The 14782-nt window shown below is 47.0% G+C and overlaps 1 protein-coding gene across 1 annotated transcript in view; it reads left to right on the forward strand.

Moving 5' to 3' along the window:
- Positions 1 to 14782, forward strand: part of LOC106568530 (WD repeat-containing protein 7) — an 80113-nt gene that overhangs the window by 33017 nt on the left and 32314 nt on the right. The window contains 1 exon segment of the mRNA XM_045692790.1: positions 8319 to 8533. Within this exon segment, the coding sequence (XP_045548746.1) occupies positions 8319 to 8533 (215 nt within the window).

Below are 14782 nucleotides of genomic sequence, written 5' to 3' on the forward strand. Positions count from 1 at the left end.
GGAGGGGTGGATGTAGCTGATGGAGGGGTGGATGTAGCTGATGGAGGGGTGGATGTAGCTGATGGAGGGGTGGATGTAGCTGATGGAGGGGTGGATGTAGCTGATGGAGGGGTGGAAGTAGCTGATGGAGGGGTGGATGTAGTTGATGGAGGGGTGGAAGTAGCTGATGGAGGGGTGGATGTAGCTGATGGAGGGGTGGATGTAGCTGATGGAGGTGTGGATGTAGCTGATGGAGGGGTGGATGTAGCTGATGGAGGGGTGGATGTAGCTGATGGAGGGGTGGAAGTAGCTGATGGAGGGGTGGAAGTAGCTGATGGAGGGGTGGATGTAGTTGATGGAGGGGTGGATGTAGCTGATGGAGGGGTGGATGTAGTTGATGGAGGGGTGGATGTAGCTGATGGAGGGGGGAAGTAGCTGATGGAGAGGGGAAGTAGCTAATGGAGGAGGGGAAGGAGCTGATGGAGCGGGGAAGGAGCTGATGGAGGAGGGGAAGTAGCTGATGGAGGGGGAAGTAGCTGATGGAGGGGGAAGTAGCTGATGGAGGGGTGGAAGTAGCTGATGGAGGGGTGGATGTAGTTGATGGAGGGGTGGATGTAGCTGATGGAGGGGTGGATGTAGTTGATGGAGGGGTGGATGTAGCTGATGGAGGGGGAAGTAGCTGATGGAGAGGGGGGTGTAGCTGATGGGGTGGGGAAGTAGCTAATGGAGGAGGGGAAGGAGCTGATGGAGCGGGGAAGGAGCTGATGGAGGAGGGGGAAGTAGCTGATGGAGGGGGAAGTAGCTGATGGAGGGGGGAAGTAGCTGATAGAGGGGGTGTAGCTGATGGAGGAGGGTAAGTAGCTGGTGGGGGGAGTAGCTGATGGAGTTGGGGAAGTAGTTGATGGAGGGGGAGTAGCTAATGGAGGAGGGGAAGTAGCTGATGGAGGAGGGGAAGTAGCTGATGGGGTGGGGAAGTAACTAATGGAGGAGGGAAAGGAGCTGATGGAGGGGGGGAAGTAGCTGATGGAGGGGGAAGTAGCTGATGGAGGGGGAAGTAGCTGATGGAGGGGGAAGTAGCTGATGGAGGGGGGGACGTAGCTGATGGAGGGGGGAAGTAGCTGATGGAGAGGGGAAGTAGCTAATGGAGGAGGGGAAGGAGCTGATGGAGCGGGGAAGGAGCTGATGGAGGAGGGGGAAGTAGCTGATGGAGGGGGAAGTAGCTGATGGAGGGGGAAGTAGCTGATGGAGGGGTGGAAGTAGCTGATGGAGGGGTGGATGTAGTTGATGGAGGGGTGGATGTAGCTGATGGAGGGGTGGATGTAGTTGATGGAGGGGTGGATGTAGCTGATGGAGGGGGAAGTAGCTGATGGAGAGGGGGTGTAGCTGATGGGGTGGGGAAGTAGCTAATGGAGGAGGGGAAGGAGCTGATGGAGCGGGGAAGTAGCTGATAGAGGGGGTGTAGCTGATGGAGGAGGGTAAGTAGCTGGTGGGGGGAGTAGCTGATGGAGTTGGGGAAGTAGTTGATGGAGGGGGAGTAGCTAATGGAGGAGGGGAAGTAGCTGATGGAGGAGGGGAAGTAGCTGATGGGGTGGGGAAGTAACTAATGGAGGAGGGAAAGGAGCTGATGGAGGGGGAAGTAGCTGATGGAGGGGGAAGTAGCTGATGGAGGGGGAAGTAGCTGATGGAGGGGGAAGTAGCTGATGGAGGGGGGACGTAGCTGATGGAGGGGGAAGTAGCTGATGGAGGGGGAAGTAGCTGATGGAGGGGTGGACGTAGCTGATGGAGGGGGAAGTAGCTGATGGAGGGGGAAGTAGCTGATGGAGGGGGAAGTAGCTGATGGAGGGGGAAGTAGCTGATGGAGGGGGGAAGTAGCTGATTTAGGGGGTGTAGCTGATTGAGGGGGGAAGTAGCTATTTGAGGGGGGAAGTAGCTAATTGAGGGGGGGAAGTAGCTAATGAAGGGGGAAGTAGCTGATGGAGGGGGAGTAGCTGATGGAGGGGGAAGTAGCTGATGGAGGAGGGGAAGTAGCTAATGGAGGGGGAAGTTGCTGATGGAGGGGGAAGTAGCTAATGGAGGGGGAAGTTGCTGATGGATGGGGTGAAGTAGCTGGTGGAGGGGGGGAAGTAGCTGATGGAGGGGGAAGTAGTTGATGGAGGGGTGGATGTAGCTGATGGAGGGGTGGATGTAGTTGATGGAGGGGTGGATGTAGCTGATGGAGGGGTGGATGTAGCTGATGGAGGGGGAAGTAGCTGATGGAGAGGGGGGTGTAGCTGATGGGGTGGGGAAGCAGCTAATGGAGGAGGGGAAGGAGCTGATGGAGCGGGGAAGGAGCTGATGGAGCGGGGAAGGAGCTGATGGAGCGGGGAAGGAGCTGATGGAGCGGGGAAGGAGCTGATGGAGTTGGGGAAGTAGTTGATGGAGGGGGAGTAGCTAATGGAGGAGGGGAAGTAGCTGATGGAGGATGGGAAGTAGCTGATGGAGGGGGAAGTAGCTGATTTAGGGGGGGTGTAGCTGATTGAGGGGGGAAGTAGCTAATTCAGGGGGGAAGTAGCTAATTGAGGGGGGAAGTAGCTAATTGAGGGGGGAAGTAGCTAATGAAGGGGGGAAGTAGCTGATGGAGGGGGAGTAGCTGATGGAGGGGGAAGTAGCTGATGGAGGAGGGGAAGTAGCTAATGGAGGGGGGGTGTAGCTAATGGAGGGGGAGGTTGCTGATGGAGGGGGAAGTTGCTGATGGAGGGGGGAAGTAGCTAATGGAGGGGGAAGTTGCTGATGGATGGGGGGAAGTAGCTGATGGAGGGGGGATGTAGCTGATAGAGGGGGTGTAGCTGATAGAGGGGGGTGTAGCTGATAGAGGGGGGTGTAGCTGATGGAGGAGGGGAAGTAGCTGGTGGGGGAGTAGCTGATGGAGTTGGGGAAGTAGTTGATGGAGGGGGGAGTAGCTAATGGAGGAGGTTGGAAGTAGCTGGTGGAGGAGGGGGAAGTAGCTGGTGGAGGGGGAAGTAGCTGATGGATGGGGGGAGTAGGTAATGGAGGGGGGAAGTTGCTGATGGAGGGGGAAGTAGCTGATGGAGGAGGTTGGAAGTAGCTGGTGGAGGAGGGGGAAGTAGCTGGTGGAGGAGGTTGGAAGTAGCTGGTGGAGGGAGGGAAGTAGCTGATGGATGGGGGGAAGTAGCTGGTGGAGGGGGGAAGTAGCTGGTGGAGGGGGAAGTAGCTGGTGGAGGGGGAAGTAGCTGGTGGATGGGGGAAGTAGCTGGTGGATGGGGGAAGTAGCTGGTGGATGGGGGAAGTAGCTGGTGGAGGGGGGGAAGTAGCTGGTGGAGGGGGGAAGTAGCTGGTGGAGGGGGGAAGTAGAAATAGCTGAGAACGAGGGAGGAGGATGGGGGGTGAGCACTTACAAAACATCTCCCTAAATGTGGAGTCTCTCTCTGCCTGTGAGTCCATTAGCTAAGCACAGTGTGTTTGTCTGCTCTTAAAGCTGGTTATGTCTTGTTGTGCTGAGTAGGACAGAAGGATGCACAGTAGCAAGCCTCCCCTACTCACTGGTCTGGGGAGAGGAAGAAACGTGGCTGGCTGTAATTTGCTGTGTGTGAGCATGTCTCTCTCTGCGTGTGTGTGTGTGTGAGAGAGACATGCGGGGTTAGCCTAAGTAATGGTCTGAGGTTTGTCTGGAAAGCCTTGAGAGGAGCTGAAGGAGTGAAGGAAACAGACAGGAAAGCTCTCCATTTAGACACAATATATTACTGACGGACAGCTAGATTTCCTCTCCTCTGTTCAGTGTCTTTCCCATAGAGATAAATAATGTATCTTCTTTGTCTTCGTCCCCCCCCAAATATCAGCTGTAATAGGCAGAGTAAAACTCACTCTCTTAGGGAGAAGATGGAGCATCATCAAAGCTGCTTACAATGGCTACAAAATGATATAAAACATCTCTGGCACCATTATCACAACAGATACACTCATGCTGGTTTCAGATTCAAAATGCTAGAGACGGGTAGAGAGACAGGCCGGTAGAGAGACGGGCCGGGTAGAGAGACGGGCCGGGTCGAGAGACGGGCCGGGTAGAGAGACGGGCCGGGTCGAGAGACGGGCCGTTAGAGAGACGGCCCGGTAGAGAGATATAGACCTCTATAATAATACAGGTCTATATAGGGGACCTACATCATATTAATAATACAGGTCTATATAGGGGACCTTCATCATATTAATAATACAGGTCTATATAGGGGACCTACATCATATTAATAATACAGGTCTATATAGGGGACCTACATAATTAATAATACAGGTCTATATAGGGGACCTTCATCACATTAATAATACAGGTCTATATAGGGGACCTACATCATATTAATAATACAGGTCTATATAGGGGACCTACATCATATTAATAATACAGGTCTATATAGGGGACCTACATAATTAATAATACAGGTCTATATAGGGGACCTACATCATATTAATAATACAGGTCTATATAGGGGACCTACATCATATTAATAATACAGGTCTATATAGGGGACCTACATCATATTAATAATACAGGTCTATATAGGGGACCTACATCATATTAATAATACAGGTCTATATAGGGGACCTACATCATATTAATAATACAGGTCTATATAGGGGACCTACATCATATTAATAATACAGGTCTATATAGGGGACCTTCATCATATTAATAATACAGGTCTATATAGGGGACCTACATCATATTAATAATACAGGTCTATATAGGGGACCTACATAATTAATAATACAGGTCTATATAGGGGACCTTCATCACATTAATAATACAGGTCTATATAGGGGACCTACATCATATTAATAATACAGGTCTATATAGGGGACCTACATCATATTAATAATACAGGTCTATATAGGGGACCTACATAATTAATAATACAGGTCTATATAGGGGACCTACATCATATTAATAATACAGGTCTATATAGGGGACCTACATCATATTAATAATACAGGTCTATATAGGGGACCTACATCATATTAATAATACAGGTCTATATAGGGGACCTACATCATATTAATAATACAGGTCTATATAGGGGACCTTCATCACATTAATAATACAGGTCTATATAGGGGACCTACATCATATTAATAATACAGGTCTATATAGGGGACCTACATCATATTATTAATACAGGTCTATATAGGGGACCTACATCATATTAATAATACAGGTCTATATAGGGGACCTACATCATATTATTAATACAGGTCTATATAGGGGACCTACATCATATTAATAATACAGGTCTATATAGGGGACCTACATAATTAATGATACAGGTCTATATAGGGGACCTACATATTAATAATACAGGTCTATATAGGGGACCTACATTATATTAATAATACAGGTCTATATAGGGGACCTACATCATATTAATAATACTGGTCTATATAGGGGACCTTCATCATATTAATAATACAGGTCTATATAGGGGACCTACATCATATTAATAATACAGGTCTATATAGGGGACCTACATCATATTAATAATACAGGTCTATATAGGGGACCTTCATCATATTAATAATACAGGTCTATATAGGGGACCTACATCATATTAATAATACAGGTCTATATAGGGGACCTACATCATATTAATAATACTGGTCTATATAGGGGACCTTCATCATATTAATAATACAGGTCTATATAGGGGACCTACATCATATTAATAATACAGGTCTATATAGGGGACCTACATCATATTAATAATACAGGTCTATATAGGGGACCTTCATCATATTAATAATACAGGTCTATATAGGGGACCTACATCATATTAATAATACAGGTCTATATAGGGGACCTACATCATATTAATAATACAGGTCTATATAGGGGACCTACATAATTAATAATACAGGTCTATATAGGGGACCTACATCATATTAATAATACAGGTCTATATAGGGGACCTACATCATATTAATAATACAGGTCTATATAGGGGACCTTCATCATATTAATAATACAGGTCTATATAGGGGACCTACATCATATTAATAATACAGGTCTATATAGGGGACCTACATCATATTAATAATACAGGTCTATATAGGGGACCTACATCATATTAATAATACAGGTCTATATAGGGGACCTACATCATATTATTAATACAGGTCTATATAGGGGACCTACATCATATTAATAATACAGGTCTATATAGGGGACCTACATCATATTAATAATACAGGTCTATATAGGGGACCTACATCATATTAATAATACAGGTCTATATAGGGGACCTTCATCATATTAATAATACAGGTCTATATCGGGGACCTACATCATATTAATAATACAGGTCTATATAGGGGACCTACATCATATTAATAATACAGGTCTATATAGGGGACCTACATCATATTAATAATACAGGTCTATATAGGGGACCTTCATCATATTAATAATACAGGTCTATATAGGGGACCTACATCATATAATACAGGTCTATATAGGGGACCTACATCATATTAATAATACAGGTCTATATAGGGGACCTACATCATATTAATAATACAGGTCTATATAGGGGACCTACATCATATTAATAATACAGGTCTATATAGGGGACCTACATCATATTATTAATACAGGTCTATATAGGGGACCTTCATCACATTAATAATACAGGTCTATATAGGGGACCTACATCATATTAATAATACAGGTCTATATAGGGGACCTACATCATATTAATAATACAGGTCTATATAGGGGACCTACATCATATTATTAATACAGGTCTATATAGGGGACCTTCATCACATTAATAATACAGGTCTATATAGGGGACCTACATCATATTAATAATACAGGTCTATATAGGGGACCTACATCATATTAATAATACAGGTCTATATAGGGGACCTACATCATATTAATAATATAGGTCTATATAGGGGACATTCATCATATTAATAATACAGGTCTATATAGGGGACCTACATCATATTAATAATATAGGTCTATATAGGGGACATTCATCATATTAATAATACAGGTCTATATAGGGGACCTACATCATATTAATAATACAGGTCTATATAGGGGACCTACATCATATTAATAATACAGGTCTATATAGGGGACCTACATAATTCATAATAATACAGGTCTATATAGGGGACCTACATCATATTAATAATACAGGTCTATATAGGGGACATTCATCATATTAATAATACAGGTCTATATAGGGGACCTACATCATATTAATAATACAGGTCTATATAGGGGACCTTCATCATATTAATAATACAGGTCTATATAGGGGACATTCATCATATTAATAATACAGGTCTATATAGGGGACATTCATCATATTAATAATACAGGTCTATATAGGGGACCTACATCATATTAATAATACAGGTCTATATAGGGGACCTACATCATATTAATAATACAGGTCTATATAGGGGACCTACATCATATTAATAATACAGGTCTATATAGGGGACATTCATCATATAATACAGGTCTATATAGGGGACCTTCATCATATTAATGATGGATGGAGAGACTGGGCCAATCATTCCAGGAAAGATGTGCTGTGCTGGTATTGTGTGTTGTTCTGGGTGGTGTATTGTTCTGGGTGGTGTGTTGCTCTGGGTGGTGTGTTGCTCTGGGTGGTGTGTTCTGGGTGGTGTGTTGTTATGGGTGGTGTGTTGCTCTGGGTGGTGTGTTGCTCTGGGTGGTGTGTTGCTCTGGGTGGCGTGTTGCTCTGGGTGGCATGTTGCTCTGGGTGGTGTATTGTTCTGGGTGGTGTGTTCTGGGTGGTGTGTTGCTCTGGGTGGTGTTGTTATGGGTGGTGTGTTGCTCTGGGTGGTGTGTTGTTCTGGGTGGTGTGTTGCTCTGGGTGGTGTGTTCTGGGTGGTGTGTTGTTCTGGGTGGCGTGTTGCTCTGGGTGGCGTGTTGTTCTGGGTGGCGCGTTGCTCTGGGTGGCGCGTTGCTCTGGGTGGCGTGTTGCTCTGGGTGGCGTGTTGCTCTGGGTGGTGTGTTGTTCTGGGTGGGTACCGGAGTGGGCTGATATCTTTGGTAGTGGAGAAACAGAGTTGAGTTATAACGGCTACAGTTTTAATCAGCTTGACATTTTCAGGGCCCGGTTTCCCAAAATCATTTTTAAAGCTATGTTTTACTTAGAACCATGACACTATGGTTTTAATAATGAGCTTTGCCATAAGATGCTTTTGGGAAACTGGGCCCTGGTCATTAAGCAAATCGCAACAGATCCCAGTAACCATCATCTCTGCCTGTTGAGCCCACGCACAATTATTTTCCTCTCTCCCGCCATCAGGTTCGTTGGACCGTTGTGTGATGGCCATCACGGCTGTAGAGATCCTGAATGCGTGTGAAGAGGTGGTGCCGGCCGCTGTGGACTCTCTGAACCGCCCTGCGGTCAACCTGAAACAGGCCATGACACGACGCAGCCTGGCTACGCTCAAGAACATGGCCACGCACAAACTACAGACCCTGGCTACCAACCTACTGGCTGCAGACACCGCAGACAAGGTACAGCACAACCCTGACCCCTAACCCTAACCCTGACCCCTAACCCTGGCTACCAACCTACTGGCTGCAGACACCGCAGACAAGGTACAGCACAACCCTAACCCTGACCCCTAACCCTGACCCCTAACCCTAACCCTGACCCCTAACCCTAACCCGTGACCCCTATCCCTGGCTAACTAGCGTTTAGAGCGTTGGGCCAGTAACCAAAAGGTTGCTGGTTCGAATCACCGAGCCGGCAAGGTGTAGTAATTGTCCGTTCTGCCCTTGAGCAAGGCAGTTAACCCCCAACAACAACTGCTACCCGGGTGCCGATGACGTGGACGTCAATTAAAGCAGCCCCCTGCACCTCTCTGATTCAGAGGGGTGGGGTTAAATGACTCCTGCACCTCCCTGATTGAGGAGTTGGGTTAAATGACTCCTGCACCTCTCTGATTCAGAGGGGTGGGGTTAAATGACTCCAGCACCTCTCTGATTCAGAGGGGTGGGGTTAAATGACTCCTGCACCACTCTGATTCAGAGGAGTGGGGTTAAATGACTCCTGCACCACTCTGATTCAGAGGACTGGGGTTAAATGACTCCTGCACCTCTCTGATTCAGAGGAGTTGGGTTAAATGACTCCTGCACCTCGTTGATACAGAGGAAGACATTTTGGTTGGATACATTCTGTTGTGCAACTGACTAGGTATCACTTTCCCTACTGCACTACCCCTGCCTGACCCCTAACCCTGGCTACCAACCTAGGACAGGCAGAATGGTCAGGTGGGCTGGTACAGGGCCAGGTCAGGCAGAGTGGTCAGGTGGGCTGGTACAGGGTCAGGACAGGCAGAGTGGTCAGGCGGGCTGGTACAGGGTCAGGACAGGCAGAATGGTCAGGCGGGCTGGTACAGGGTCAGGACAGACAAAGGTCAAAAACCAGGAGGACGAGAAGAAGAGAGGCTGGGATGAGACAGGAGCTGACAGGACGACCCCTGGTAAGCTTGACAAACAGACAAACAGACAAACAGAAAACACAGGTATAAGGTACACAGGGGATAATGGGGCAGATGGGCGACACCTGGAGGGGGGTTGGGTGGAGACGAGCACAAAGACAGGTGAAAAAGGTCAGGGCGTAACTTTATGTAGCCGTAATGAAGGCTTTATGAATACATATATATGGGACCTAATACAGTGAAGTGCTACTATGAACCATTAGACCTGTATTAGATTGTGTAAATATTAGCTCTGTATGTTGGTTTATTTCACTAGACCTCCATCCAATGTTAAGTTAGAAAGCAATAAGTTCAGACTGGAGTGATTGTCCTTTAATTGGTTCATACCTGTCTCAGTTTCAAACCCTGATCAGCACTTCATCACTGTAGAAGTGCTTTCCGTCGCAATGCAACACACACACACACACACACACACACACACACACACACACACACACACACACACACACACACACACACACACACACACACACACACACACACACACACACACACACACACACACACACACACCCCACACACCCCACACACACACACCACTGTATAAGTGCTTTCCATCGCAATGCAACAAATCTCTCCCCCATACAGTCTCTGTGCCAGTCATCCATAGCAAAGCATTACTGGATTTTATTTAATGGTGTTTCACTTCAGATGGCGGGAGAGGGGTGGGGGGGAGACAGATGGAGGGAGAGGGGTGGAGGGGACAGATGGAGGGAGAGGCGTGGGGGAGAGACGGCTGGAGGGAGAGAGAGAGCGAGAAAGAGACGGAGAGAAAAAGAGATGCCATGCCAGGGTTTAAGCTTTTTCCCCATAGCACCACCATTAGGCCAAATTTGACAGATCGACCTAGGACAAATCAAATCAAAGTTTATTTGTCACGTGCGCCGAATACAACAGGCACCTTAGAGTGAAATGCTTACTTAAAGGCTCTAACCAATAGTGCGAAAAAAAGGTGTGTGTGTGTAGGTAAGTAAAGAAATAAAACAATTGAAAATAAGAGTAGCAAGGCTATATTCAGACACCGGTTAGTCAGGCTGATTGAGGTAGTATGTACATGTAGATATGGTTAAAGTGACTATGCATATATGATGAACAGAGAGTAGCAGTAGCGTAAAAGAGGGATTGTCGGGTGGTGGGAGGGACACAATGCAGATAGCCCGGTTAGCCAATGTGCGGGAGCACTGGTTGGTCGGGACAATTGAGGTAGTATGTACATGAATGTATAGTTAATGTATAGTTAAAGTGACTATGCATATAAGATAAACAGAGAGGGGCAGGGGGAGGGCACACAATGCAAATAGTCCAGGTAGCCATTTGGTTACCTGTTCAGGAGTCTTATGGCTTGGGGGTAAAAACTGTTGAGAAGCCTTTTTGTCCTAGACTTGGCGCTCCGGTACCGCTTGCCATGCGGTAGTAGAGAGAACAGTCTATGACTGGGGAGGCTGGAGTCTTTGACAATTTTCAGGGCCTTCCTCTGACACCGCCTGGTATAGAGGTCCTGGATGGCAGGAAGCTTTGCCCCAGTGATGTACTGGGCTGTTCACACTACCCTCTGAAGTGCCTTGCGGTCGGAGGCCGAGCAGTTGCCGTACCAGGCAGTGATGCAACCGGTCAGGATGCTCTCGATGTTGCAGCTGTAGAACCTTTTGAGGATCTCTTTAGTTTCCTGAGGGGGAATAGGCTTTGTCGTGCCCTCTTCACGACTGTCTTGGTGTGTTTGGACCATTCTAATTTGTTGTTGATGTGGACACCAATGAACTTGAAGCTCTCAACCTGCTCCACTACAGCCCCGTCGATGAGAATGGGGGCGTGCTCGGTCCTCTTTTTCCTGTAGTCCACAATCATCTCCTTAGTCTTGGTTACGTTGAGGGAGAGGTTGTTATTCTGGCACCACCCGGCCAGGTCTCTGACCTCCTCCCTATAGGCTGTCTCGTCGTTGTTGGTGATCGGGCCTGCCACTGTTGTGTTGTCAGCAACCTTAATGATGGTGTTGGAGTCGTGCCTGGCCATGCAGTCGTGGGTGAACAGGGAGTACAGGAGGGGACTGAGCATGCACCCCTGGAGAGCTCCAGTGTTGAGGATCAGCATGGTGGCTGTGTTGTTACCTACCCTTACCACCTGGGGGCGGCCCGTCAGGAAGTCCAGGATCCAGTTGCAAAGGGAGGTGTTTAGTCCCAGGTTCCTTAGCTTAGCGATGAGCTTTGAGGGTACTATGGTGTTGAACGCTGAGCTGTAGTCAATGAATAGCATTCTCACATAGGTGTTCCTTTTGTCCAGGTGGGAAAGGGCAGTGTGGAGTGCAATAGAGATTGTATCATCTGTGGATCTGTTTGGGCGGTATGCAAATTGGAGTGGGTCTAGGGTTTCTGGGATAATGGTGTTGATGTGAGCCATTACCAGCCTTTCAAAGCACTTCATGGCTACGGACGTGAGTGCTACGGGTCTGTAGTCATATAGGCAGGTTGCCTTTGTGTTCTTGGGCACAAGGACTATGGTGGTCTGCTTGAAGCATGTTGGTATTACAGACTCAATCAGGGACATGTTGAAATGCCCGGCGCACACGTCCTGGTAATCTGGCCCCGCAGCTTTGTGAATGTTGACCTGTTTAAAGGTCTAACTCACGTCGGCTACGGAGAGCATGATCACACAGTCGTCCCGAACAGCTGATGCTCTCATGCAGGCCTCAGTGTTGCTTGCCTCGAAGCGAGCATAGAATTGATTTAGCTTGTCTGGTAGGCTCGTGTCACTGGGCAGCTCGCGGCTGTGCTTCCCTTTGTAGTCTGTAATAGTTTGCAAGCCCTGCCACATCTGACGAGCGTCGGAGCCGGTGTAGTATGATTCAATCTTAGCCCTGTACTGACACTTTGCCTGTTTGATGGTTTGTCGCAGGGCATAGCGGGATTTCTTGTAAGCTTCCGGGTTAGAGTCCCGCACCTTGAAAGCGGCAGCTCTACCCTTTAGCTCAGTGTGAATGTTGCCTGTAATCCATGGCTTCTGGTTGGGGTATGTACGTACAGTCACTGTGGTGACAACGTCCTCAATGCACTTATTGATAAAGCCAGTGACTGATGTGTATTCCTCAATGTCATCGGAAGAATCCCGGAACATGTTCCAGTCTGTGATAGCAAAACAGTCCTGCAGTTTAGCATCTACTTCATCTGACCATTATTTTATAGACCGAGTCATTGGTGCTTCCTGCTTTAATTTTTGCTTGTAAGCAGGAATCAGGAGGATAGAGTTGTGGTCGGATTTACCAAATGGAAGGCGAGGGAGAGCTTTGTACGCGTCTCTGTGTGTGGAGTACAGGTGATCTAGAATTTTTTTCCCTCTGGTTGCACATTTAACATGTAGAGATTTGGTAGAACTGATTTAAGTTTCCCTGCATTAAAGTCTCCGGCCACTAGGAGCACCGTGGTTTCCTGTTTGCTACTTCTTTCATCCTTACCATGCTTGCCAAATATCAGAACTCAAAATCAAACAGATCATGCAATATGCCTTTAATGTATTTTGGATAAAAAACTATTTTTTAATGATGGTGACTACTTTAAATCTTTTCCTCCAGAACCGCTGGACCGATCGGCACCATATTTTCCAAGACTCTAGGTCAAACAATATGGTGGCTATAAGCCAATGAGGTTGCATGAACGGTTCTCCCTGTCCAACAGTGCCTCCATACGATCTAACCAAACCTATACAGGTAGCCTAGTGGTTAGAGCGTTGGACTAGTAACCGGAAGGTTGCAAGATCGAATCCCCGAGCCGACAAGGTAAAAATCAGCTGCCCCTGAACAAGGCATTGAAAATTGAAAATAAGAATTTTTTCTTAACTGACTTGCCTAGTTAAATATACATTTGTGGCCTTTTACAGCGCCACCATGTGGCTGACTGAATGTGCTGCATATGTTGAGTCTTGACCGTGTGGAACATGTTTTGTTACAATACGAATATGCATGTCTGATTCGTATATAATTCTTGTGCCAGACCATGCCCATGTGAGAGTTTATTGGTCAGTAGCATATCAAGTTTCGTGCTGATTGTAGGAGTAGCGTTGTGGTTTTCACAAAATCAATCATTTCCCGCCTATTATGTGAGGGCTTGCAAATTTGACCAATCACCGCAATATTTCTGTATAAAACAGTAAAATCATTGCAATATTATCGCAATAAAACTGGCCAATCACCACGAGTACAAAAAAAAGGGCTCTCAATTTCAACCAATCACTGCACATTTACCGCATAATATGGTTCAATCAAGCCACACGTCAACAAACTATTTGCGTTGTCTGCGCAGTTTCGCAACGAATTGCCATGCAGAATATAAGCATTGCCGCAGCAAAAAAATAAAAACATTTCCCCCTGCAAATATCACCCCATAAAAGAGTGAAATCCCGTAGGGACTGCGTTTTGTTATTTACAGTCATGCAAGGTTGCAACCTCCTAGGCCTTACCATCTCAGTGGAATTTACATGTTAATTTTCCTTGATAGAAGAACCGGTATAAAAATTATCAACGGCATAAAATACAATGTTGGTTTCTGTTTCCACAAAAGAGATGGAATGAGAGAAAAACAGAGAAGGAGAAAGATCTTCACTATATATATATATTTTTTAAGCACAATCAACCTCCCTGAACTATGGTTGTGTCTGGGACCCTCTGGATTGTGCTGGGATGCAGAGCGCCACGGCTGCCTTAAGGGGAGCACTTAACAGTGGCCATTTTGAAAACCAGTCTGGTGTTTTTGAAAAGCAATGAAGGTTAGATTGCAGTGGAATGAACAGGGCAAATAGCAGGGGCTAAGCGGCTGGATGAAAAATGCATGCCTTGCTTCTGTCTCGTGGGGGTATATCTGGGCCCAGCCGCCGTCTAGCTTTCAGCCCAGCCAGCCAGGCAGGGCCCTGCCATCGAAGATATTGCTGGAGAGAAGAGAGAGAGAGAGAGAGAGAGATAGTGAGAGTGGTTCTTCTAGACAATTAGACAGGGAAACACTCCTAACCACCTCCTCCTCCTTGGGTGTGATAACGGAGGGTCCCCAGGCTCGGCTGGAGTAGTGGAGGTGGTGTGTGTGTGTGTGTGTGTGTGTGTGTGTGCGCGTGTTGGTGCGTGTCTGTAGAGTGTTTCCCAGACCAGCAGCCTGCAGGGACCAGGGGTTAGTTAACGTGGAGCCTGGGCTCTTAGTGCTGTGGACCTGGGGGTGTTGGGATGGAGACATTGCTCTGGGTGCTACCAGGGGAAAAGATGGAATGAGAGGTAATCCTCCCTCCA

The sequence above is a fragment of the Salmo salar genome, chromosome ssa13 (assembly GCF_905237065.1).
Source record: "Salmo salar chromosome ssa13, Ssal_v3.1, whole genome shotgun sequence".
NCBI lineage: Eukaryota > Metazoa > Chordata > Actinopteri > Salmoniformes > Salmonidae > Salmo > Salmo salar.